The sequence below is a fragment of the Petromyzon marinus genome, unplaced genomic scaffold (assembly GCF_048934315.1).
Source record: "Petromyzon marinus isolate PM22_M1 ecotype Great Lakes invasive population unplaced genomic scaffold, UKy_Petmar_22M1.pri1.0 PM_G_Scaffold_4, whole genome shotgun sequence".
In the NCBI taxonomy this organism is placed as follows: Eukaryota; Metazoa; Chordata; class Hyperoartia; order Petromyzontiformes; family Petromyzontidae; genus Petromyzon; species Petromyzon marinus.
The window spans coordinates 938706-966277 of NW_027422983.1; the positions used below are offsets into that span (position 1 = coordinate 938706).

General features: G+C 47.1%; 2 protein-coding genes across 4 annotated transcripts in view; both read right to left on the reverse strand.

Moving 5' to 3' along the window:
• Nucleotides 1-511: 511 nt before the first annotated feature.
• LOC142916581 (gap junction gamma-1 protein-like) lies at nucleotides 512-16721 on the reverse strand. Its single transcript, XM_076061713.1, has 4 exons — nucleotides 16613-16721; nucleotides 6658-6989; nucleotides 5222-5692; nucleotides 512-1169 (listed from the first exon to the last, which is right to left on the reverse strand). The coding sequence occupies exons 2-4, from the start codon at nucleotides 6957-6959 to the stop codon at nucleotides 965-967; spliced, it is 978 nt and encodes a 325-aa protein (XP_075917828.1). The 5' UTR covers nucleotides 6960-6989; nucleotides 16613-16721; the 3' UTR covers nucleotides 512-964.
• Nucleotides 16722-19001: 2280 nt separating this feature from the next.
• Nucleotides 19002-27572, reverse strand: part of LOC142916582 (putative ATP-dependent DNA helicase HFM1) — a 40378-nt gene continuing 31807 nt past the window's right edge. For all 3 annotated transcript variants that reach the window (XM_076061716.1, XM_076061715.1, XM_076061714.1), the window contains 6 exons: nucleotides 25361-25446; nucleotides 24832-24875; nucleotides 23345-23480; nucleotides 22397-22547; nucleotides 21443-21510; nucleotides 19002-19348 (listed from right to left, as the gene is read on the reverse strand). In XM_076061716.1, the coding sequence (XP_075917831.1) occupies nucleotides 19324-19348; nucleotides 21443-21510; nucleotides 22397-22547; nucleotides 23345-23480; nucleotides 24832-24875; nucleotides 25361-25446 (510 nt within the window). In that variant the 3' untranslated portion in view covers nucleotides 19002-19323. The remainder of the gene's footprint in view (nucleotides 19349-21442; nucleotides 21511-22396; nucleotides 22548-23344; nucleotides 23481-24831; nucleotides 24876-25360; nucleotides 25447-27572) is intronic.

Below are 27572 nucleotides of genomic sequence, written 5' to 3' on the forward strand. Positions count from 1 at the left end.
AAAATAATGAGTGCATTGTCTTTGAGCTGTACGCCTTTTGGCATCATCTGGTCGAGCACCAATTGGGTCCAGGCTCAAAAGAAAGCCGTCCCTTGGTGTGGACCAATCAGTTTCAAGGACAATGCATATATTATCATAGTAGGTTTTTTGTTTGCATTTTGACTGCAGGTATTGCGGTTAATGCAGACATGAATCCTCGTAAAAAGGTTTCAGTTTTGTTGCCAGAAAAAAGGGGAAAAACCCTATCATTACATTTTGGTACTGGCAAAGGAGGTCTAATGATGAATAATAGCTTTCAAACACTGCACAAAATTAATGCAGAACTCCAGGTTATCCACTGTTGGCATAGCCAACACCTTAAACGCCTTTTGTTTTGTCAATATAAATCGGAGCAGGCTATCACGGGCAAAATAACGACGTGCCCGCTAAACTCGGGCCCTCTTGTCCACTGATGAGTGAGGAAGTTTAACAAAAAATGACAACAGAAACTCACGCAAATTAAGAAGTAAGCTAAAGTAACAAAAATATTTGGGTTTCTTTAATCAAAACACACCTCCATATTGATTACAAACCCTCACGCAAACATTCCCCCCAACTCGTGCGTTTATACGTTGGCCGAATGCGAAAGCCACGATGTCACACAAAACGCGTTCTAAGGAGATTTGAACTCTAAATGCTCTGGGTTACAAACCCAGCGCCGTATCACCCGAGCCACGAGGCTGGGTGCTGGCGTGCCCCCCGTGCCGTCGCGAGCGCGTTAGCGGGGTGCCCGCGCTCTGCCGCTCGAATCTTAAAAGCGCAAACGGTCGCCTCCGATTGAATCTTGACGGAAGAATGTCAAGAAAACCTCCAAAGTCGAGACGATCAAAACGGCGGCGGGGCATTGGGGGGCCGAGTAAATGGAACGTGGGATGGCAAAAAGCGATTTGAGCGATAACCTACGCCCGAGAGTAAAACTATCCCGCTAAATCAAGACGTGCAGGTCGTGGGGCGCGTCCACGCCGTGGGAGGCGCCGCCAGCGGCCTGCTCGGGGGGCTCCTGGTGGGCCCTCGGCGTCGCCCCCAGCTCCGTCTGAAGCTCCTTCACCTCGTCACGGAGCTGCCACAATTCCGATGGTGACGTCGCTCTGGGACCCGCCGTGGACTCCGGCTCGACAGCATCTGCCACCCTAGAAACGAGTCGAATTTCAATAAGAGTATTTTCATTAACAAAAAATATATATACACTCTCCATGATAGAGGGTTTTTTGGTTATATCGCATGTATAGTGCAGTGTATAGTGTAGTATAAAGTGCAGTGTATAGTGTAATGTATAGTAGTATAAAGTGCAGTGTATAGTGTAGTGTATAGTAGTGTATAGTGTAGTGTATAGTGTAGTGTATAGCGTAGTGTATAGTAGTGTATAGTGCAGTGTATAGTGTATAGTGTAGTGTGTAGTGCAGTGTATAGTGTAGTGTATAGTGTAGTGTATAGTGCAGTGCATAATGTAGTGTATAATGCAGTGTATAGTGTAGTGTATAGCGTAGTGTATAGTAGTGTATAGTGCAGTGTATAGTGTATAGTGTAGTGTATAGTGCAGTGTATAGTGTAGTGTATAGTGTAGTGTATAGTGCAGTGCATAATGTAGTGTATAGTGCAGTGGATAGTAGTGTATAGTGTAGTGTATAGTGTACTGTAGTGTGTAGTGTAGTGTATAGTGTAGTGTATAGTGTAGTGTATACTGTAGTGTCTGGTGCAGTGCATAGTGTAGTGTATAGTGCAGTGGATAGTAGTGTATAGTGTAGTTTATAGTGTACTGTAGTGTGTAGTGTATAGTGTAGTGTATAGTGTAGTGTATAGCGCAGTGTATAGTGCAGTGTATAGTGTATAGTGTAGTGAATAGTGCAGTGTATAGTGTAGTGTATAGTGCAGTGTATAGTGTAGTGTATAGTGCAGTGCATAGTGCAGTGGATAGTGCAGTGTATAGTGCAGTGTATTGTAGTGTATAGTGTAGTGTATAGTGCAGTGTATAGTGCAGTGTATAGTGTAGTGTATAGTGCAGTGTATAGTGCAGTGTATAGTGCACACAACATCTATATACATATTCTTAGCTCTTTCGGTAAAGTCACGTTGAAGGGAAACAATAAAATAATAATATATATAAAACAATAAAACCGGATTCCCACCACCATCCATCACAGAAGAATTCTCTCATCAAGACTCTGTACCATAGAGCCCAATGCATATCCGACCAGGAACACATAGTCAGTGAACTCAAGCACGTACACCAAGTTCTTAAGGCTAATGGTTACTCCGACTATACAATCCGCAAAGCTATCACTGAAACCATGAAGGACCCTCTTGAGGAGCCTTTCAAAACCATCACTTTACCCTACATTGCGGCGATCACAAAAAAGATCTCTAAAATCTTGAATAAACACAAGATCCAGGTCCGTTTCAACACATTACATAAAATCCGTGATCTGGTTCCGTCTGTAAAAGAAGTGATTCCGGACATACAGTACCCTGGTGTCTACAAACTAAGTTGCCTCTGTGGTAGTAGTTACATTGGAGAAACCAAACGCCACGTCTCGGACCGCATCCGTGAACACAAAGCAGACCTTAAACACCGTAGGACCAACACCTCGGCCGTGGCAGATCATTGTTATAATTCAGTAGGCTCACATGACATTGACTTTTCCAAGACAGAGGTTCTTTGTAAGCCATCTGGCTACCATGAGAGATTCGTTCATGAGGCTATCCACATATACAAGCACAGAGACAATTCCAACCGAGAAGATGGATTCTGGCTTAGCAATCATTGGAAAGATTTGATTAACCATTTCAGGTCTTAATTGATTGTTCACGCTTACAGTGGCTTTCAGACAGCATACATTAATTTTTCGTCTCCCCCCTCCTCTTTTCAGAACATAGATGGACTCGTCCTTCTAAATAAACTGCCAAATTGCTGCGTGTGGCGCTGACGTTTTTCTTAAAATAAATAAAGACACTGTAAAAAAATAAAAAAATTTATGCAAACCGACACACCTGATGACGACCGTTTGTGTTATGGTCGAAACGTCGTGAGAATTTTTATTGTTATATATATTTTATTATTTTATTGTTTTCCTTCAACGTGACTTTACCGAAAGAGCTAAGAATATGAATTACTGCAGTCACAAAAGCTTTAAATCAAAATCTATATACATAGCTATCAACACATACACTACACTATACACTACACACACAACATCGATATACATTGCTATCAACACATATACTACACTATAAAATATACACAACATATATATATAGCTATCAACACGTACACTACACTATACACTACAAACACAACATCTATATCCATAGCTATCAACACATAAACTACATTGTACACTACACTATAAACTACACACAACATCTATATACATAGCTATCAACACATACACTACACTATACAGTATACACTACACACACAACAGCTATATACATAGCTATCAACACATACACTACACTACACACACATCTATATACATAGCTATCAACACATACACTACACTACACACAACATCTATATATATAGCTATCAACACATACACTACATTATACACTACACTATAAACTATACACAACATCTATATACATAGCTATCAACACATACACTACACTATACACTACACACAACATCTATACATAGCTATCAACACATACACTACACTATACACTACACTATAAACTACAAACATCTATATACATAGCTATCAACACATACACTACACTATAAACTACACACATCTATATACATCGCTATCAACACATACACTGCACTATACATTACAAACACAACATCTATATCCATAGCTATCAACACATACACTACATTGTACACTACACTATAAACTACACACAACATCTATATACATAGCTATCAACACATACACTACACTATACAGTATACACTACACACACAACAGCTATATACATAGCTATCAACACATACACTACACTACACACACATCTATATACATAGCTATCAACACATACACTACACTATACACTACACACAACATCTATATATATATAGCTATCAACACATACACTACATTATACACTACACTATAAACTATACACAACATCTATATACATAGCTATCAACACATACACTACACTATACACTACACACAACATCTATACATAGCTATCAACACATACACTACACTATACACTACACTATAAACTACAAACATCTATATACATAGCTATCAACACATACACTACACTATAAACTACACACATCTATATACATCGCTATCAACACATACACTACACTATACACTACAAACACAACATCTATATACATAGCTATAAACACATACACTACATTGTAGTATACACTACACACACAACATCTATATACATAGCTATCAACACATACACTATACACTACACACAGCATATATATAGCTATCAACACATACACTACATTATACACTACACTATAAACTACACACACAACATCTATATACATAGCTATCAACACATACACTACATTATACACTACACTATAAACTATACACAACATCTATATACATAGATATCAACACATACACTACATTATACACTACACTATAAACTATACACAACATCTATATATAGCGGTTGGGAAGCTGACGGAACCGTTATTATTTCCCTTCCACGTGACTTTACCGAAAGAACCAAGAATAAGAGACAGCTTTGTTTAGAGCCTAGTCTCAAACAGTGTTAGATGAGAGGACAATGCCACTACGAAGACATTGACAGCTCGGGGTGAGACACACGAGGCTCTAAAGAAAGCTGTCTCTGGTGTGGAACAATCAGTTTCAAAGACAATGCATCATCATCATCTCGTAGACTACCAGAGCATGTTTTTTTTCTGTTTGCATGTTCATTACAAGTACCGTGTGCGTGGCCAATGCAGTGAGATGATTCCTTGCAAGAGGTTTACGTTTGGTGTTATCATGTTCACACAGCTGTTTTATTACTAGAAAGGGTAAAACCAATTCTTATATTTTGTTACTGGCAAGGGAGGTCCCATGATGTTTTTTTGCTGTTGTCATCATCGGCGAAACGTCACGGAAACTCGAATTGTCGGCGTAGTTGGGGGTCGCTCTCTGACACACAGCCGGCGAGTGTCGAGCCGGTAGCGGCCCGGCACGTTTAGTTTACGTGACGCAATGCCAACCGCGCCGGCGAGGCCCCCCACCTGCTCCGTGGCCGGTGCCTCCCGCTCAGCGAGTCGTGGATGGTGCCCAGCCCCAGGTAGGCAATCTCGGACAGTTCGAGCAGGAGGCTGAGACCGGCGACTGCGTACATGACCAGAAGGAAGACGGTCTTCTCTGTGGGGCGCGACACAAAGCAGTCGACGCTATTCGGGCAGGGGTCACGGACGCACTTGAAGCGCGGGGCCACCTCCACGCCGTACATCAGGTACTGCCCCACCAGGAAGCCAACCTCGGCCAGCGTGCGGGCCAGCAGCTGGAGGGTGTAGGCCACCATCAGGCCGTCCGTCTTGATCCTCCACCGCTCGTTGTGCTGCTTCCCCTCGCCGTCTTCTTCACCCTCCACCTCCTCTTCCACCTCCACCTCCTCCTCTTTCTCCGTGCATTCAATCACGCGGTCGGGGCCGCCGGTTCGCTTGGCTCGCTTGGTTTGTTCGTCTCGCTTGTACTCGATCCTACCACGACAGAGAGCGGCGGCGGCGTCGAAGTTTCACCCCTCGCTACGAGCGAGCCACCGTCGGGACTCGAGGTAAGTGAAAATATTTACCTTCCTTTAAAATTTGACGCTTTATTTACTACTAAGCGGGAAGCACCCGGCGTTGCCCGGGGGAAAACATATATTGAAACACTTCTCAAAACTTAAAAACATAACATATACAAGTGGAAAAAAAAACTTTGATCATTGCCTCATTCGTAAAAACTAAAATGAAACCCAACACGCGGCGTAAAAAAACGTACGCTCGCGCGCCAAGATTCGACTCTTTAGATCGCGCAAAGGAATCGAAGGTTGTAGATTTCTTTAGAATCGGCCTATTCCCGTTTAATCGATACCACAAAGCTCACCAGATATCGATTCTCGCCACACTTCATCGTCATTTCCCCACCCCCCCCCCAAAAAAAATAAGTGTATTTTTATGTTTGCATGGTGTACAGTATGGAAAGTACCCACATGGCAAATTTCAAGTTTGTTGCATGTCGGGAAGTACGCTAAACATTTTGAACAGACACATACTCACAACTTTGCCTTTTATACATGTGCAATTATAATATCGCATGCAAATGTATTATATTTCTTATTGTTGAAGAGTTTAACAATGCTTCCTTTTTGCTGTTGAATCGCAGAATATTTTACGACGCTGACCGTGTGCGTGTTTAAACACAGCGCACATTCGCCCTTCCCGAACTGAACTAGCCGTTCGGACGTACCGACGGGGGGGCTCGGGAACGGAACTCCATTCCTAAGTCAAGAGGAAACCTTGCCGGCCCTTTCACCGTTCAAACTCGTGACCAAAACGACGGCGCAACCTAATTAAAAAACAAATTAAAACATTTCCAACTGCGGGCAGCCATTCAAATTTCCACCGTAGCCTCCCCCCCCCCCACCCCCCACTGTCAAAACTCCCTCCGAGAACCTCGGTACCTGGTGATGCGATGCACTGCGAAGCCGAGGTACAGGATGGTGGGCGTGGCGACCGCGATGATCTGGAACACCCAGAAGCGGACGTGGGAGAGCGGGGCGAAGCTGTCGTAGCAGACGTTCTCGCAACCGGGCTGCGCCGTGTTGCACGAGAAGCGGCCCTGCTCGTCGTAGTAGATGGACTCGCCGGCGACCGTCGTGAGAATGACGCGAAAGATGACGAAGGTGGTGATCCACAGCTTGCTCAGGAAGGTGGAGTGCCGATGAACCTCCTCCAGCAGATGCGTGAGGTAGCCCCAGCTCATCGTGGCCGCCGGTCTAATTCAGCGACGCCGCTGCGGGGAAACGTTCACCCGTGTTTGTACAGGCACTACTCTACTTACAAACATTCAACTTCAGGACTTTTAGAGATAATAAAAAAAACCTATCCCGTTTGTCCAGTTGCCCGTTTGGAATGAGAGTCGTAAGTTCAACCTCCACGCACAATAAATGGCAGTGGTGGCATCTACATTGGCAGAATGTGAAGAACCAGTGGCATCTACATCTGCAGAACATGAAGAACCGGTGGCATCTACATCTGCAGAACGTGAAGAACCAGTGGCATCTACATCTGCAGAATGTGAAGAACCAGTGGCATCTACATCTGTAGAACGTGAAGAACCAGTGGCATCTACATCTGCAGAACGTGAAGAACCAGTGGCATCTACATCTACAGAACGTGAAGAACCAGTGGCATCTACATCTGCAGAACGTGAAGAACCAGTGGCATCTACATCGACAGAACATGAAGAACCAGTGGCATCTACATCTGCAGAACGTGAAGAACCAGTGGCATCTACATCGACAGAACGTGAAGAACCAATGGCATCTACATCTGCAGAACGTGAAGAACCAGTGGCATCTACATCTACAGAAAGTGAAGAACCAGTGGCATCTACATCGACAGAACGTGAAGAACCAGTGGCATCTACATCTACAGAACGTGAAGAACGAGTGGCATCTACGTCTACAGAACGTGAAGAACCAATGGCATCTACATCTCCAGAACGTGAAGAACCAGTGGCATCTACATCTACAGAAAGTGAAGAACCTGTGGCATCTACATCGACAGAACGTGAAGAACCAGTGGCATCTACATCTACAGAACGTGAAGAACCAGTGGCATCTACGTCTACAGAACGTGAAGAACCAATGGCATCTGCAGAACGTGAAGAACCAGTGGCATCTACATCTACAGCGCTGGTAGCGGCCATCGGCAAGTCCAATCAAGTTTCAAGTTTCATTTATTAGGTGTATAGCCCTGTGAGTCATGCGGCTCTTGAGTTCGGGTGCAACCGCAACAAACAAAATATGAACAGAGAAACATCTTAAAGCGACGACGGAAACATCCTGTGATAAAACAGCAAATCTTCCAGAAAAGAAAAAAACTTATTACAACTCTGTGTGCAAAAATCTCACAAACCCCTTCTTGAATAAGAGCCTTGAGACTCGGCGAGGAATTCCCCCCCCGGGTGAACTGAATCACATCGTTATTATCACTACTGCCCTCTGTTCGAACAGCGTTCATCTATTTTCGTTGTAAAATGTCAATCGGTCACTTGTTCGGAGGTCATGTCCATGAGGACGCATTTCCTAAGAAGGCCACGGCAGTTGCGTTGGTTCCTCGCGCGCTGCCGAGAGACGAGTTCTCGGTGGCACTCGAGAAAAAACAAACGCGCATCCGTCCCGTGCCCTCCTGGATAGCATCATCAATTGCGGTGTATAAGGGAGCAAAGATGCCGCCCGAGAAGACGATTCGTAATTTGTTTTTTTTGGGGTCAAGATCTCTTGTGGACGCGCGCGTGTGTGTGCGTTCGGGCCCTCCTCCACCCGACACAGCCAATCAATAAAATGTTGACTCCCTCGCCTGGTATACAGGAGGTCGTGGATTCGATCCCGAACCTGACGCCTGCTGTGTACTCCATCTCTTCTCTAGCTGTTTAGGCATCCGCTTGCACACAACAACAACCACCATTCGCCACTAAGTGGCGGTGATGTCACCACGACGCTTGTACCAGGCTATGTGCACCCTGAGGCCACGTGAAGTGTCGAACGCCCGCTAGCAGGAGGTCACGGGGCAGACCCAGGTGCCACGGGTCGACTGACTGAGATGACTGGCTGATGCACCACCTGTGCCCCCTACTGTGCCAACCTGCTGTGCTTTAGCCACCCGGCGCTCCGCTCGTTGTTGTGAGCGTCGCTCCTCCGCCCTCCGTTGTTGTTGGAGGGCGACTGCCTCCAACTGCCCAGTAGCGTCCTTCACGAGCCTCCTCCACAGAGGCCGATCTTGACACCGCTGGTACCAGTCATCGGCAAGTCCACTCAGCTCCACGTCCTCCTGTACCACATCACTCCATCTCCTCTCTAGCCCGTGCCGTGCCCGTTTAGCCCCCTCGATCCGGCCGAACAAAAGCTGTTTCGGCATGCGGTGGCTGGGCATGCGGGCTACATGACCCAGCCAACGCAGCCTTGCCTGCCGGAGGAGCTCACCGATGGGACCTTGCCCAGATCTTTCAAGGATTTGTGAGCTCCTCACACAATCCAGCCTGGTTAAACCCAGGATGGATCGTAGGCAGGCCAGTCTAAATGTTTCTAACCGGTGAAGATGTTCCATTAGGGGGGTCCATGTTTCGCAAGCGTAGAGAAGTGAGGGAATGACTGTGGTCGAGAAGACCTGAAGCTTAGTGCGGAGCCACAGACCAGGTAGCTTCCACACAGCGTTACGCAACCGATGAAAAGATATTGCCGCTCGACTGATTCGGAGTGAGACCTCTGCTGTTAAACTGGAGCTGGTCAAAAGCACACTGCCCAGGCATGGGAAACTCTCCACTCGCTCCACAACTGCCCCATCACCGATTGGGAGTTGTGGGGGTGTAGTGTCCGATGGTACAAAATACCCAGACAGGTGCTTAGTTTTGGTGGGGCTGATGGTAAGGCCCCACCTCTTAGTGGCACGCTCCAGTCTCAGCAGCAGCGTCGACAACTCCTCCTCTGAATGAGCAGCTATTACCAAATCATCAGCATACATAACGTGGTTGAGCAATAGGGAGCCATCCCTTGACCGCACCCGGGCATCGATCAGCCTCCCATTATATCTGTACCATATGGAGATTCCCCCGGTACAGCTATTGAAGGCTTCACGAACTACGTGGTCAAAATAGATGTTAAATAATGTGGGAGCCAGAGGACATCCCTGTCGCACCCCAAGGTGTACAGGGAATGGCTCTGACTCCCGACCACATAGTTTTACCTGGGCCCGCTCACCATCATGAAGGTCCTTAATGATCGTGAGCAGAGGGTCAGGTACTCCAAAAGCACGAAGAACAACCCAGAGCCCTGGCCTATTGATGGTATCATATGCCTTGACCAGGTCAATAAAGCAGAGATGTAGGTCTTGTTGGAATTCCCTACACCTCTGCTGTAGCAGACGGACAGAAAATATGGCATCTGTGCAGGACCGCCCTTTCCTGAAACCGCATTGGGGCTCCGCAAGCCTCTCCTCAGCGTGCCTGGCAATCCTTGCCAGGACCTTTCCCGGCACACTGAGGAGTGAGATGCCCCTGTAGTTGTTACAGTCTGTGCGGTCCCCCTTCATAAAAAGGGGGACCACCAGGGCATCCTTCCAATCCTGCGGAACCCGTCCAGTGGTCCAGACTGTTGTTATGATGTCATATAGGGCAGTCTGTGCACAAACGCCACCCTCCCTCAGCATTTCGCTTGGGAGATCATCTCTGCCCGCTGCCTTTCCTGGTCTCAAACTCCGGATCACCTTCAGTACTTCCTCAACAGATGGCACCTCAGCCAGCCACTCACAGGGGGTGACTTCTTCCAATATTTGAGGCACCGCAGCCTCAGCAGGGTCATCCTCACTTTGTGCCACGATGTTTTCCTGGCTGAGGGATTTTCCCTCCCCCAGGACCTCACAGAAATGCTCAGCAAATCTGCAAACCTGTTCCTGGGGGTCGGAGATTGGATCACCGTTTTTTCCCCTAATGATTGTAATAGGTGTGGCGCTGCAGGTTACTTTTTGATGGAGTTAAATAGAGATTTGTGATCACGGGCCACTGAGGCAGCATCTATCTCCTCAGCAACCCGCGACCACCACCCATCCTTGCAGCGCCTCACGGCCCTCCGAACCTCCGAGCGAAGGCTGCGGTAAGCCTCCTCATTCTCTGACGTGGGATTCTGTAGCCGATGACAGTGGGCCTGTCGCTTTTTCTCAACCATCCTGAACACCTCCTCTGTCAGCCAGGGTCTCTGGGGAGGTCTGGACCGCATACCCAAAGCAGCCATTGCAGCTGCATGAGTCACAGTCCTAAACCTCGCCCATTTACCCTCAACATCAGGAGGAGTCGGGGACGATGCCAATCCCAGCCGCAAGCGATGATGAAATTCTCGCTTGCAACTTTCATCAGATAACTGAGACCAGGAAACTTTAGGTTGGAATGGGGTCCTGGGTGTACACCCACCACCGGAGTGGAAGAATGGCAGGCGCATCTTACAGATGACAAGTCGCTGGTCAGAGGGCAGATCAGCTCCACGGTAGGTCCTGGTGTCAAGGACATGGGCTCGCATCCGCTGGTCTGTCACTATGTAGTCCAGCAGATGTTCTTGCGTGGACCCGGCATGCATCCATGATGTTGTGTGGATGTGCCGATGCCAGAACAGCGTGTTGGTAATTACAAGCCCATGGGCTGCACAAAATCTAGCAGCCTCCTACCGTTGTTATTGAGCTGATCTGGCCCATGCCCTCCAATCACTCCAGACCAGGTGCCAGCATCATGACCAACTCGGGCATTGAAGTCACCCAACATGATGACTCTTTTCCGAGGGGCCAATTTAGCCAGCACCTGTGACAGGAGGTCATAGAAGGCATCTGACTCATCGGCTTTGCCTGCATCCCTCCATGGATGTTCATCTTCGGTGGGGGCATAAGTAACCACGACCACCATTCCTCGCCTCCGGTTGATGGGAAGGCGAGCCCAAAGTAGCCTGGGGCTTACAGCTTCCCACACCTCACCGCCACGCTCCCACGCCCCCTTCATTCTTTTGTTCAAAAGAAGAGCCACACCCTGTTGTTTGGCAGTCTGCTGCCCCGAGTAGAGGACTGTCCACCCCTCATGGTGGCAGGAGCCAGAACCCGTCCACCGGACACACACACAGACACACACACAGACACACACACAGACACACACAGACACACACACACAGACACACACAGACACACACAGAGACAGACACACACACACAGACACACACAGACACACACACAGACACACACACTGACACAAACACACACACAGACACACACAGACACAAACACACAGACACACACACACACAGACAACAACAACCGCCATTCGCCACTAAGTGGCGGTGACGTCACCACGACGCTTGTGCCAGGCTATGTGCACCGTGAGGCCACGTGAAGTGTCGAACGCCCGCTGGCAGGAGGTCACTGGGCAGACCCAGGTGCCACGGGTCGACTGACTGAGATGACTGGCTGATGCACCACCTGTGCCCCCTACTGTGCCAACCTGCTGTGCTTTAGCCACCCGGCGTTCCGCTCGTTGTTGTGAGCGTCGCTCCTCCGCCCTCCGTTGTTGTTGGAGGGCGACTGCCTCCAACTGCCCAGTAGCATCCTTCACGAGCCTCCTCCACAGAGGCCGATCTTGACATCGCTGGTACCAGTCATCGGCAAGTCCACTCAGCTCCACGTCCTCCTGTACCACATCACTCCATCTCTTCTCTAGCCTGTGCCGCGCCCGCTTAGCCCCCTAAATCCGGCCAAACAAAAGCTGTTTCGGCATGCGGTGGCTGGGCATGCGGGCTACATGACCCAGCCATCGCAGCGTTGCCTGCCGGAGGAGCTCACCGATGGGACCCTGCCCAGATCTTTCAAGGATTTGTGAGCTCCTCACACAATCCAGTCTGGTTAAACCCAGGATGGATCGTAGGCAGGCCAGCCTAAATGTTTCTAACCGGCGAAGATGTTTCACCAGGGGGGTCCACGTTTCGCAAGCGTAGAGAAGGGAGGGAATGACCGTGGCCGAGAAGACATGAAGCTTAGTGCGGAGCGACAGACCAGGTAGCTTCCACACAGCGTTACGCAACCGATGAAAAGATATTGCCGCTCGACTGATTCGGAGTGAGACCTCTGCTGTTAAACTGGAGCCAGTCATAAGCACACTGCCCAGGTATGGGAAACTCTCCACTCTCTCCACAACTGCCCCATCACCGATTGGGAGTTGTGGGGGTGGAGTGTCCGATGGTACAAAATACCCAGGCAGGTGCTTAGTTTTGGTGGGGCTGATGGTAAGGCCCCACCTCTTAGTGGCACGCTCCAGTCTCAGCAGCAGCGTCTCCAACTCCTCCTCTGACTGAGCAGCTATTACCAAATCATCAGCATACATAACGTGGTTGAGCAATAGGGAGCCATCCCTTGACCGCACCCGGGCATCGATTAGCCTCCCATTATATCTGTACCATATGGAGATTCCCCCGGTACAGCTATTGAAGGCTTCACGAACTACGTGGTCAAAATAGATGTTAAATAATGTGGGAGCCAGAGGACATCCCTGTCGCACCCCAAGGTGTACAGGGAATGGCTCTGACTCCCGGCCACGTAGTTTTACCCGGGCCCGCTCACCATCATGAAGGTCCTTAATGATCGTGAGCAGAGGGTCAGGTACTCCAAAAGCACGAAGAACGACCCATAGCCCAGGCCTACTGATGGTATCATAGGCCTTGACCAGGTCAATAAAGCAGAGATGTAGGTCTTGTTGGAATTCCCTACACCTCTGCTGTAGCAGACGGACAGAAAATATGGCATCTGTGCAGGACCGCCCTTTCCTGAAACCGCATTGGGGCTCCGCAAGCCTCTCCTCAGCGTGCCTGGCAAGGCGATGCTGAATAATCCTTGCCAGGACCTTTCTCGGCACACTGAGGAGTGAGATGCCCCTGTAGTTGTTACAGTCTGTGCGGTCCCCCTTCTTAAAAAGGGGGACCACCAGGGCATCCTTCCAATCCTGCGGAACCCGTCCAGTGGTCCAGACTGTTGTTATGATGTCATATAGGGCAGTCTGTGCACAAACGCCACCCTCCCTCAGCATTTCGCTTGGGAGATCATCTCTGCCCGCTGCCTTTTCTGGTCTCAGACTCCTGATCGCCTTCAATACTTCCTCAGCAGATGGTACCTCAGCCAGCCACTCACAGGGGGTGACTTCTTCCAATATTTGAGGCACCGCAGCCTCAGCAGGGTCATCCTCATTTTGTGCCACGATGTTTTCCTGGCTGAGGGATTTTCCCTCCCCCAGGACCTCACAGAAATGCTCAGCAAATCTGCAAACCTGTTCCTGGGGGTCGGAGATTGGATCACCGTTTTTTCCCCTAATGATTGTAATAGGTGTGGCGCTGCAGGTTACTTTTTGATGGAGTTAAATAGAGATTTGTGATCATGGGCCACTGAGGCAGCATCTATCTCCTCAGCAACCCGCGACCACCACCCATCCTTGCAGCGCCTCACGGCCCTCCGAACCTCCGAGCGAAGGCTGCGGTAAGCCTCCTCATTCTCTGACGTGGGATTCTGTAGCCGATGACAGTGGGCCTGTCGCTTTTTCTCAACCATCCTGAACACCTCCTCTGTCAGCCAGGGTCTCTGGGGAGGTCTGGACCGCATACCCAAAGCAGCCATTGCAGCTGCATGAGTCACAGTCCTAAACCTCGCCCATTTACCCTCGACATCAGGAGTCGGGGACGATGCCAATCCCAGCCGCAAGCGATGATGAAATTCTCGCTTGCAACTTTCATCAGATAACTGAGACCAGGAAACTTTAGGTTGGAATGGGGTCCTGGGTGTACACCCACCACCGGACCTCCTGAATGCCGCATAGATCCAGCCGGTACCGGTCCAGCTCCCGACAGAGGAGTGGCAGCCTCTCCTCTGCAGTGAGCGTTCGAACATTCCACGTGGCCACCCGTAGTGGCTTTTCGTTGCTTCTGGAGTAGCCCCGACGGTAGGTATTCAATCTCCTGGCTCCGCCAAATGGGGTTTGGCCAGGAGACGTCATAGACGCCTGGCCCCCCGGGGCCTCCGGCACAAGCTTATTAGTTACATATTTCAGTTTAATTCGTGGTTTCGTGGTAATTAATTGAAGATGGAGGGGTTACCAGCCCCTCGCACCCGTCCAGAGCCCCCGTTTAGCCCCTGTGGTGGACACATATGCCATGAGGGGAGGAGCCAATCAAAATTGGATCTCCCCCCACAGCACTGTCCACGACAGAGTTGCCCGTCCGGCCCCGCGAGGAGGTAGGGGGTTGTTTTGACAGACACACACACACAGACACACACACACACAGACACACACAGACACACAAACACACACACACAGACACACACACAGACACACACACAGACACACACACAGACACACATACAGACACACACACACACACAGACACACACACAGACACACACACACACACAGACACACACACTGACAAACACAGACACACACACAGACACACACACACACACACAGACACACACATACACACAGACCCACACACAGACACACACACACAGAGACAGACACACACACACACAGACACACACACACAGACACACACAGACACACACACAGACACACACACACAGACACAGACAGACACAGACACACACACTGACACAAACACACACACAGACACAAACACACAGACACACACAGACACACACAGACACACACACAGACACGCACACACTGACACAAACACACACACAGACACACACACAGACACAAACACACAGACACACACACAGACACACACACTGACACAAACACACACAGACACACACACAGACACACACAGACAGACACACACAGACACACACACACAGACACACACACACAGACACACACACAGACACACACACTGACACAAACACACAGACACACACAGACAGACACACACAGACACACACACAGACACACACAGACACACAGACACACACACTGACACAAACACAGACACACACACAGACACACACACAGACACAGATACACACACAGACACACACACAGACACACACAGACAGACACACACAGACACACACACAGACACACACAGACACACAGACACACACACTGACACAAACACAGACACACACACAGACACACACACACAGACACACACACACAGATACACACACAGACACACACACACACAGACACACACAGACACACACACAGACACATACAGACACACAGACACACACACTGACACAAACACAGACACACACACAGACACACACACAGACACACACACACAGATACACACACAGACACACACACACAGACACACACAGACAGACACACAGACACACACACAGACACACAGACACACACACTGACACAAACACAGACACACACACAGACAAAAACAAAGATCCCCCATATAGCCTTAACAGACTGTAGGGGCAAGTGCTGTTAGCGAGCACCTATGAAGGCCGGAACGGTACACGAGGGGGTGGGTGGCCAGCACCACGCCCGACCGCCTTTGTCTCCCTAGTGGCAATGTTTACACACCGCACCAGGTACTCATTTGAGGCTGAGTCGACCTAGGGGAGGCCCGGGATCGGTTCAGATAATCGTCACTGGTGTTGGCCGTGAGCGGGAATCGAACCCGGGTCGCCAGGTTCATAGCGCAGCGCGCTAACCGCTACACACACACACAGACACACACACAGACAGACACAGACACACACACAAACACAGACACACACACAGACACACACTGACACAGATCTCGGGGCCGTGGCCACAGCAGCAAGGGGAGACAAAGACGGCAGCGGCTGCGTGGGAGACAGCGCAGAGAGAGAGGGAAGGAGGAGGAGGAGGGTGGTGGAGTGGTGGAGTCAGACCTCTGTTGGAGCGCCCGGGAGCCCAGGAGACGTCCCGAGCAGCTGGGAGATGACGCAGAGAGATGAGAGACAGGGACAGCACCTAGCTAGGACGCCACCTTCCAGCCCCTCCCCCTCACTTCCAGCCCTTCCCCCTCACTTCACCCCCTCCACATCCGCCCCTCCCCCACATCCGGCCCCCCTCCACATCCGCCCATCCCCCACATCCGGCCCCCCTCCACATCCGGCCCCTCTTTCGTCCTCTCTTTGGACCCTCCCCCCGGGCCCTCCCCTCACTTATGCCCCTCCCCCCTCGCTTCCGCCCTTCCCACCCTCCCCCCCTCGCTTCCGGCCCTCCTCTCCCCCGTCACCTCCCTCACCTCCGCCCCCCCCTCGCCCCTCACTTCAGACCCCGCCCCCCCTCACTTCCGGCTCCTCCCTTCTCATTCCCCTCCCTTCCCCCCCTGTTGTGGGCGAGGGGTTCGCACCATGAGCTGGAGAACCAAACAACCCGCAGACTGCCTGCTGCTGGATCTCCTCTCTGTTTCAAAGAACACATTTGAACAAATTTTGACCTCGGGTCTTTGCTCATCTACCGGCTTCACATTCCCTATTGCCCGTACAAAAACCCGGAGGAAGGGCCTTTGCTATTGATGCCCCCAGGGTCTGGAATGCTATTGCCAATAAACTGCAACTTGAATCGCTACCTATGAGATATTGACTCAAAACTGCTCTAGAGGAGTTGTACACCCCTAGCTTGCCACTGCAATTCAGTGGCCTAAAATAAAATAAAATGTTTCGCTCCGGATGACCGCTGCAAAGTATTATCTGTTTTGTGATTTAGCGTGCTGATCTTAAAGGTGCATTGAAAAATTTGATACTCCGACCGATGCTCCTGTTGTTTGTGGAGTAACTCATGCAGCCAGCTGTGGCTCTAGGGTTTGGTGTTACATGGTTGTTTATGTAGTTTATTGTTAAAAATTCGGTCACAGTTCCTATGATCACTGTTACATTGCATTTATGGCTTTATTTTGGTGATTTCTAAAAGTTTTTTGGTTTGACCATGTTTTTGTTTATTGTAGTACGGAGTTAGACTGATGGCCTTAATCTTAGTTTTCTTGTTGTTTGACTTGCATCCCAATGGGATTTTTGCACACAGCGTTGGTGTACGGTGCTATTTCAGGAATATTTTGATGCTTTTTTCCTGGATTTTCTGTTTGCACATGCACAAAGTCACTTTAAGATGTTTTCTTGTTCATGTTTTTTTGTTTGTTTGCGTTGCACCCGATTCAAGAGCCGAATGGCTCACAGGGCTATACCAAATAAATGAAACTATGAAACTATGAGAAGGGATGGACTGATGCGGCACAGGAGTATTTGGAGCTGAGTGGACTTGCCGACCAGCGGTGCCAAGCTTGGGCTCTGTGGAGGAGTTTCCTGAAGAACGCTACTGGGCAGTAGAGGCAGTCGCCCTCCCAACAACAGCAGTGGTTGGAGAAGCGACGCTCACAACAACGAGCGTTGCACTGGGCGGATAAAATACAGCGAGTTGGCACAATGGGGAGCACAGGTGGTGAAACAGCCAGTCATCTCGGTTAGTCTGTCCCGTGACCGGCTCGCAGAGAGCCTTCGATACTTCACGTGGCCTCAAAGTGTGCACTTTAAGTGCACCTAACCTGGCACAAGCGCTGTGGTCACGTCACCGCCACTTTATGGCAGTTCTGCATGGGTGCTAAAGAATCAACTAATGTCACCTGCTGGGTCTGTCCCGTGACCTCCTGCACCTAGTCTGGCACAGTGGTGCATCTGCCAGTCATCTCGGTGAGTCAACTAATGTCACCTGCTGGGTCTATCCCGTGACCTCCTGCACCTAGCCTGGCACAGTGGTGCATCTGCCAGTCATCTCGGTCAGTCAACTTATGCCACCTGCTGGGCCTGTCCCGTGACCTCCTGCACCTAGCCTGGCACAGTGGTGCATCTGCCAGTCATCTTGGTGAGTCAACTAATGTGACTTGCTGGCCCTGTCCCGTGACCTCCTGCACCTAGCCTGGCACAGTGGTGCATCTGCCAGTCATCTCGGTGAGTCAACTAATGTCACCTGCTGGGTCTGTCCCGTGACCTCCTGCACCTAGCCTGGCACAGGTTCCAACGCGTTCTACCCTCCCGTCAATCCCCGCAGCTGCTACCGCTGCTGCTGCTGTACAACAGCGATCTCTCTCAGATCTGCGTCACAGTCTCCCACCATGTGGCCTCGTCTCCTCTTCCCCTAGGTCGCTGGAGAAACTCTCCATCCCATACAGGAGCTGTGTCCACAGTCCCCCCTCCCCGCCGCCTCCGCTATCACAGAAGGATTTTCTTTGTCCTTCCGCTGGCTAAAAACCTTTCAGAGGCGTCGTTCGGCGCTCAAAAGTATTTTGAAACTTTGACTTTATTTTCACAACTGTGGAACATTACATCTCTTGACCATTTACTGAAACTGGTAATACGATCAGAGGATTAGATATGCAACACCAACCGTGAAATGTTTTTATTAGATAAACTACATTATAAAAAAAAACATTAACTTATACAAGTTGTGTTGCAGGCAAGGAAATTGCTGTTATGATGAAGACCATCCGTAAAGAATATAAGTGACGCAATTTTGCTAGAACACCTCGGTCAGACGTTTCAAAATCAATTTACCAACTCAGAAAATCCCTCTAAATATTTTCCGAAAGTTCTTCATAGCATCCTCAGCGTCCTCCGTTTGTTGTTACGCTAAAATGTCGAACAACAACGACCAGCATTACAATTAGTGCGTCAATTTTAAAAAAACCCTCACAGTAGGCCATATTATTCACCATATAGACTATAGTCACTATACTTATTAACCCAGGAAAACATCGGTCAAAAAATACATCACTCCAATAGGGGGCGCCAATTGCTATGAATACAGTAGAAAGGTTTTTGTTTGGGTTAGATCGCATAAATGCGTCGTTATCCCACCACCACCCAACACAGCCAATTAGTAAGGTTTGTCACGTAAACAAGACGTGCCAATTAGTTCATACTTAAGCCCACCGGTGTGTTGCAGAGTAAATGCACAGATCTGGCCGTCCGCCTGATGATGCTGGTTGTAATCACTGGCGAAACGTCGTGCTCAGATTAAAAATGTTGTGGATTTGCTCTCCGTTACATCAACGTGCTGTACTAGTAAGGTTTTTTTGGAGGGGGGGTTATATCGCGCAAATATAAATGTGTGGTTAAACCCGCCACCACCCGACATAGCTGTGGCTCTAGGGTTTGGTGTTACATGTTATTTATGTAGTTTATTGTTAAAAATTCGGTCACAGTTCCTATGATCACTGTTACATTGCATTTATGGCTTTATTTTGGTGATTTCTAAAAGTTTTTGGGTTTGGTAATGTTTTTGTTTATTGTAGTACGGAGTTAGACTGATGCCCTAATCTAAGTTTTCTTGTTTTTGTTTGACTTGCATCCCACTGAGATTTTTGCACACAGCGTTGGTGTGCAGTGCTATTTCAGGAATATTTTGATGTTTTTTCCTGGATTTTCTGTTTGCACATGCACAAAATCACTTCAAGATGTTTTCTTGTTCATGTTTTTTGTTTGTTGCGGTTGCACCTGATTCAAGAGCCGAATGGCTCACAGGGCTATACCAAATAATGAAATTATGAAACTATGAAAACTATGACATCTGAACAGAACATGCCAACTCGTTACCTGCACAGCACACCGGGTGTGTCGTGGAGTAAACCCACAACATTTACAAACTGAGTACGACGTTTCGCCAGTAATTACAACCAGCATCATCAGGCGATAGCCAGATTTGTGGAGACAGGAGGACAGAACAAATCTGGCTGTCGCCTGATGATGCTGGTCGCGAACACTGGCGAAACGTCGTACTCAGATTGTTAATGTTGTGAATTTGCTCTGCAACACACCGGCGTGCTGTACTAGTAACGAATTGGCACGTTCTGTTTACGTGACAAACCTTACTAGTTGGCTGTGTCGGGTGGTGGCGGGTTTAACGACACATTTACATTTTTGCGATCTAACCTAAGAAACCCACACCATTGATAAATGCACAACATTTACAAATTGCGTACTGTGATGCTTCGCTGGTAATTACACCCAGCTTCATGACTGGACTTGTGAGGGTTGCTCATGTTTAATATGGGAGGGTGGGTTGTTCTGATTCATTTTCTCTCACGTGCAATTCCCTCAATATTTTTTTTATAGGGCACCAACGCGGACGGATTCTTTAAACATGCTTCACGACGACAGACAGAAGGACGGTAACCCAATCTAGAATACAATAAATCCTAACATTTGGAATGTATAAACAATGCCTTGATTCCCTTCCTCACTATTGACACATTGCACAAGGTCACGAACCGACTGTGGCGGATGGCAATTTCTTGACAACCGAGTACAATCACTGTCTGAAGATTCAATGAACTCCCTGTTACACACTCGTAACAACAGCACCGTCACTAAGCGTTTCACTTCTTACCCCCACGAGAAATTCAACCTTTCAATATACGGCGTACAATAGTGCAGGACTGTCATTTGCAAATTTGACTCCGGCACGCAATGGCCAACTCATCTTAAAACAATGCTACGGGCTCTTTTTTGCATCCTCTTCGAAGCAGACGGCGTGTCGTACTTAGCAGTTCATTGCCTGGCAGTAATATCCAGGACAGTCTGCTAGATTCTAACCCCGGGACCTTTACAACAAGCGGGGGAAAAAACCCACTACCGCTGGGGCAGGCACTGTATAAGAACGTTAAATACGATAATACTGCACCGGTGTTTGGGCCCGTTGTTTAAAGCACTGGTTTGTCTCACCTAGTGGAGCTTGGAGAAAAAAACATGCGACTTTTGGAATCACCGTAGGATTTCTCACCGCATGCCACCTGAGATGTCAAAAAAGAGTAAGCACTTAAACATCGCCCTCCAATCACAATCGTGTCAAAACACAAGATGTCATTGTGGCGACAGCCGTTGATACCACCAGACTTCTCCAAGCGAAGGAAGAAGAAAGAAGCAAAGAGGGAGTTGTTGTGGTTAGCGCATGCAGAGCGTGGATGAGATGAAACAGTCCGGTAAACCGAGTGCTCAACATGTGTGTAGAGCATCTACATTCTTAGACCTCCTTTGCCAGTACCAAAATGTAATAATAGGGTTTTCCCCTTTTTTTCTGGCAACAAAACTGAAACCCTTTTACAAGGATTCATGTCTGCATTAACCACAACACCTGCAGTCAAAATGCAAACAAAAAACATACTATGATAATATATGCATTGTCCTTGAAACTGATTGGTCCACACCAAGGGACGGCTTTCTTTTGAGCCTTTTGATGTCATCTGGTCGAGCACCAATTGGGTCGAGGCTCAAAAGAAAGCCGTCCCTTGGTGTGGACCAATCAGTTTCAAGGACAATGCATCATATTATCATAGTATGTGTTTTGTTTGCATTTTGACTGCAAGTATTGTGGTTAATGCAGACATGAATCCTTGTAAAAAGGTTTCAGTTTTGTTGACAGAAAAAAGGGGGGAAACCCTATTATTATATGTGTAGAGTTCAATGGGTGAGGTTCAAGCGAAGAGTAGTCACAGTAGATAAAGAACAGTGATAAGGAGGTAACTGTTGTTAAATTCTATGAATAATCATAATTGCAATGCTTTCTTTGGAACTAAACCTTAAACCGCGCGTGCGATCGTGGTTTATCATATTCTTACCAAACGTGCATATTAAATGTAGTATTTACATTTTCATGTTCTGTCTGTGATGCAATTTTACCTGCTCAGGATGTGTTGGCAAAGGTTGATTGGCTTGTGTGACACACGGGGGAACAGCTTGATCACGCTGCTCCTGGCGACTCCACTGCCCATCCAGTCCTGAGCATCTGTCATAAGGTCTCTTCCTATGGTTGCCATGCCTCTTGTCGACTCTGCACAACCAGAATGTGGCCTATTTAGTAGTATTGGCAATCTACCTTTGTACTATTAACTATCACCAATTAATTTGTTTATATAACACGAATGATGTTATATTAATATCCAAATGGCCCTTGGCAGAAAAAAGGTTCCCCACCCCTGCCGTAGACCATGATACCAGCTGGCCAATAATGCCATTGAAATGTACTCCATAGGCATCGGCATCTCTGTGATCGTCAAGGAGGCTAAAATTCAACATTTCATTTGCGATTCCACCAGGCCGGCCACACCCAATGGGCCCTCCCATCTTGCCTGAATTCCACACTGTAATCAGGATGAAGTCAGGCTAATTCTGTGAACTGTTTAAATAGGTATTCTAGTCCATACCTGTCAACTGGTATCGACTTGATACTAGTAAACCAGTATCAACCGGAATATTCTGATTGGCTGTTGCTTATTTCGACCCATAACTTGCATCACTCTCTTAAAGATCAAGCTATTTAATTTTCCAAGAAAACCTCACTGACTCCTAAGACTGTGTTTCCAGAAGATCTTGGTTTGGGATGTTTGGCCATTTCCATTCATGAGAAAGTTAGCATGTTGTAGAAAACTGGAAAACTCGGAGACAACCCAGATCATAGTCCAAGCTATCAACATCTGGCAAGTCCCGATGACCACCCATTGAATGCTGAACCAGACTTAAACCTGATTAGCTTTGGACTAGTAAGACCTGGTGCATTTTGGATGATTTCGCTGAATAACGTTTGCATGTTAAATGTGTGTTGTGTGAAAGGTGATCTGAAAGACAGACCCACTGTCGTCTTGATTTCGAAATGCTGGAACTGGAACATCAGTGACGCTCACGGGAGATCGGAGTTTGGCCACTCCACTTGGTGACTCTGTTGACCCCGACGTGCGATCCACACTCTTGTCACCAGCAAACACAGCTGCACACACCACGTTTCATAGAGAGCGGTATTACAAAGCTTCTTGATGTATATTGTGCCATGTTAAATGTTTATCCTTATCCAGAGTGCATAAATATACAGTAGCAGCCCAAAAGTAAGGGCACAAAGAGTTATTATACTTATTTTTTTACAAACCACATCGGGTTATTTGATTTATTTTAACAAACGTTCAAACTGACTCCCATTGACATTAATGGGTGCTTGAAGTCTCTTTTGAAATTAATTAAGGACTCTTTTGACTGCAGGTGTAATCTTTGAACATTCATCAATTATTTTGTCTCAATTAATTTCGGGTTCTTTGTCGAGGTGACCCCAGGGGCAGAAGAAAATAGGTATTAATAATAATAGATAAAATATTACCTTAAAGAATAAACACATTTTTTTAATGCCAGTGTTACATTAAATGAAATTACTCTAACTTTTGGGCTACCCCGTATGTCGGAAACAGCTTTATATGCTTGGCCTTGTACTTTTGACATTTTTTATCTGCAAAAGAAATCAAGAAATTCCATTTTAATTGATTTTATCATCTATTATAATACATTCCCAAGCGAATTATGTTGAGCTCTTTTTAGAGTCTATGGCCGCATTTTAAAGCTATCCGACATTGTGGCTCAGCACGAGATGGAATGCTTGCAAATTGGAAGATTACAAATTTAAATCCTCATTTAGGATTGACTCTGCCCATCAATCCTGCGTGGTCTGTAAGTACCAGTGTGTGTGAGAACAATTCATCGGTTGTTGTTCTATGCATAGGGTCTCCCCCTGCCGTCGGAAAGGTGAAATCCCACCGCTGGATCAGGGCTATAAACAGCAGTGTGCAACAATGCTCATTTGAGCAAGACAATTATTCTGACTTTTTTGACGACGGCATTTTAAGCCTCCATCTTTTCTTATCTCCTTTAATTTGCTTCCAGGTTTGCACAATTAAAATGTAGGGTTATAAACATATAAATACAACAGTGCCTTATTATTGTTCTGTATCGCAAGGTGAAAAAAGATGCCATGATTACAAGAAAATCAGGGTGGCCTTTGAAACTCCAAGATTTTACACTTTGGAAGCGGAAGGGACAGAGAGATAGATAAATCATGCAGGGCATGATGAAGCATGTCTCGTGGGACAGACACTCGACCAAAGGGCCTAGAAAGAGATGGGCAAAGAGACACATAGTCTCTCCTGCATCGCTTATTTTAACAATAAAACGTTGCAGTTAATTGTAGTCATTGGATTAGGAGGTTAAGAGCTCAGACGACACAGAGTTATCAAAATGACAAGTGTAGCATTTTAAGTTGAGCATATAGCTATTATATACAGACATAACCAAATTACCCAACTGGCCTTGTGGGGACAGGAGCTCAGAAGGGCCACTGCATCTGCAATAAGACAAACACGTTTAAAATATCAAGCTTTGCCATGGCTATACAAGTACAACACACCTTAACACTGTATGACTCAGCATAATTAATGTATTAATCACCATATTCTTGGTTCTTTCGGTAAAGTCACCACGTAGAAGGGGAACAATTAAATAATAAAAATATAAAACAATAAAATTCTCACGACGTTTCGACTGCAACACAAGCAATCATCATCAGGTGTGAAAACCACAAATCTGTGTTTTTCACACCTGATGATGATTGCTGTGGCTTTCACACCTGATGATGATTGCTTGTGTTGCAGTCGAAACGTCGTGAAACAATAGGGAAGCAATAAAATAATAAAAATATAAAACAATCAAATGACTTTACCGAAATAACCAAAAATATGAATCCCTGCAGTCACGAAAGCTTTAAATCAAAAGTATTCATCACTGTTGCATTTTTAATTTTCAGCACACTTAATTTACCGTCAAACGTACCTGTCATCATGCAGTCCACACTGAGGCTTAGGGACGTGAGCAAACTTGGATAAATTCACTGCGATTCCCCCCTTTACAGAGCAAACCTATGATGAATGTACTCAACACAAGACACGACAGGATGCTCACAACATGCTTAAGGTATATCGAGGGTTGACAATTATCGTGCTGAACGCAAATACAATCTGAAACGTTTTGTTTTGTATAACATGACAATTATTATAACAATGACAGGTTACTAATGAAAACAAGTCAATAATGCCACGTTTAATCCTGATGCACTTTTAAATCTAAATTGAAAACTAATTATTTTTTAAACTGATTTTCGTGTTTAGTTTGTTGTCCTTCCCCGCACCTCCGATATGGCACGGTTGGCTACGTACAGTGAGGGAAAAAAGTATTTGATCCCCTGCTGATTTTGTACGTTTGCCCACTAACAAAGAATTGATCAGTCTATAATTTTAATGGTAGGTTTGCTTGAACAGTGAGAGAAAGAATAACAACAAGAAAAATCCAGAAAAACGCATGTCAAAAATGTTATAAATTGATTTGCATTTTAATGAGGGAAATAAGAATTTGACCCCCTCTCAATCAGAAAGATTTCTGGCTCCCAGGTGTCTTTTATACAGGTAACGAGCTGAGATTAGGAGCACACCTGTCCATAGAAGCAATCAATCAATCAGATTCCAAACTCTCCACCATGGCCAAGACCAAAGAGCTCTCCAAGGATGTCAGGGACAAGATTGTAGACCTACACAAGGCTGGAATGGGCTACAAGACCATTGCCAAGCAGCTTGGTGAGAAGGTGACAACAGTTGGTGCGATTATTCGCAAATGGAAGAAACACAAAAGAACTGTCAAACTCCCTCGGCCTGGGGCTCCATGCAAGATCTCACCTCGTGGAGTTGCAATGATCATGAGAACGGGAGGGGTCAGCCCAGAACTACACGGGAGGATCTTGTCAATGATCTCAAGGCAGCTGGGACCATAGTCACGAAAAAAAACACTTGGTAACACACTACGCCGTGAAGGACTGAAATCCTGCAGCGCCCGCAAGGTCCCCCTGCTCAAGAAAGCACATATACATGCCCGTCTGAAGTTTGCCAATGAACATCTGAATGATTCAGAGGACAACTGGGTGAAAGTGTTGTGGTCAGATGAGACCAAAATGGAGCTCTTTGGCATCAACTCAACTCGCCGTGTTTTGAGGAGGAATGCTGCCTATGACCCCAAGAACACCATCCCCACCGTCAAACATGGAGGTGGAAACATTATTCTTTGGGGGTGTTTTTCTGATAAGGGGACCGGACAACTTCACCGCATCAAAGGGACGATGGACGGGGCCATGTACCGTCAAATCTTGGGTGAGAACCTCCTTCCCTCAGCCAGGGCATTGAAAATGGGTCGTTGATGGGTATTCCAGCATGACAATGACCCAAAACACACGGCCAAGGCAACAAAGGAGTGGCTCAAGAAGAAGCACATTAAGGTCCTGGAGTGGCATAGCCAGTCTCCAGGCCTTAATCCCATAGAAAATCTGTGGAAGGAGCTGAAGGTTCGAGTTGCCAAACGTCAGCCTCGAAACCTTAATGACTTGGAGAAGATCTGCAAAAAGGAGTGGGACAAAATCCCTCCTGAGATGTGTGCAAACCTGGTGGCCAACTACAAGAAACGTCTGACCTCTGTGATTGCCAACAAGGGTTTTGCCACCAAGTACTAAGTCATGTTTTGCAGAGGGGTCAAATACTTATTTCCCTCATTAAAATGCAAATCAATTAATAAAATTTTGACATGCGTTTTTCGGGATTCTGTTGTTGTTATTCTATCTCTCACTGTTCAAATAAACCTACCATTAAAATTATAGACTGATCATTTCTTTGTCAGTGGGCAAACGTACAAAATCAGCAGGGGATCAAATACTTTTTTTTTCCCTCGCTGTACGGTGTGAAAGAACCTCTACATAATACATACATACAAATGCATCTCAGAATATTTCACAAAGCATGGGTGCTTATTGATACATGGGTGCTTATATTTTTAAAAATGTAGCAAAGGCTACAAAGAAACGCATTCAGACAAGGGGCTGTGGTAATCCGTCACCATCCCTGGAGAGAAAACCGCAACGGGCACAAAGTTTCAGTTTAATTTATGAGGATTGACCCTGTGAGCCAATCGGCTATTGGTTTGGGTGCAACCGCCGCAACAAACAATG

Bases quoted from the DNA above. Each gene is read 5' to 3' on its own strand.
- LOC142916581 (XM_076061713.1), bottom strand. From the start codon at position 6,959: ATGAGCTGGGGCTACCTCACGCATCTGCTGGAGGAGGTTCATCGGCAC. The intron at 5,693-6,657 runs GTACCGAGGTTC...CTGTCGTGGTAG, and splicing joins GCAGTGCATCGCATCACCAG to GATCGAGTACAAGCGAGACG. The intron at 1,170-5,221 runs GTGGGGGGCCTC...ACTCGTTTCTAG, and splicing joins AGGCACCGGCCACGGAGCAG to GGTGGCAGATGCTGTCGAGC.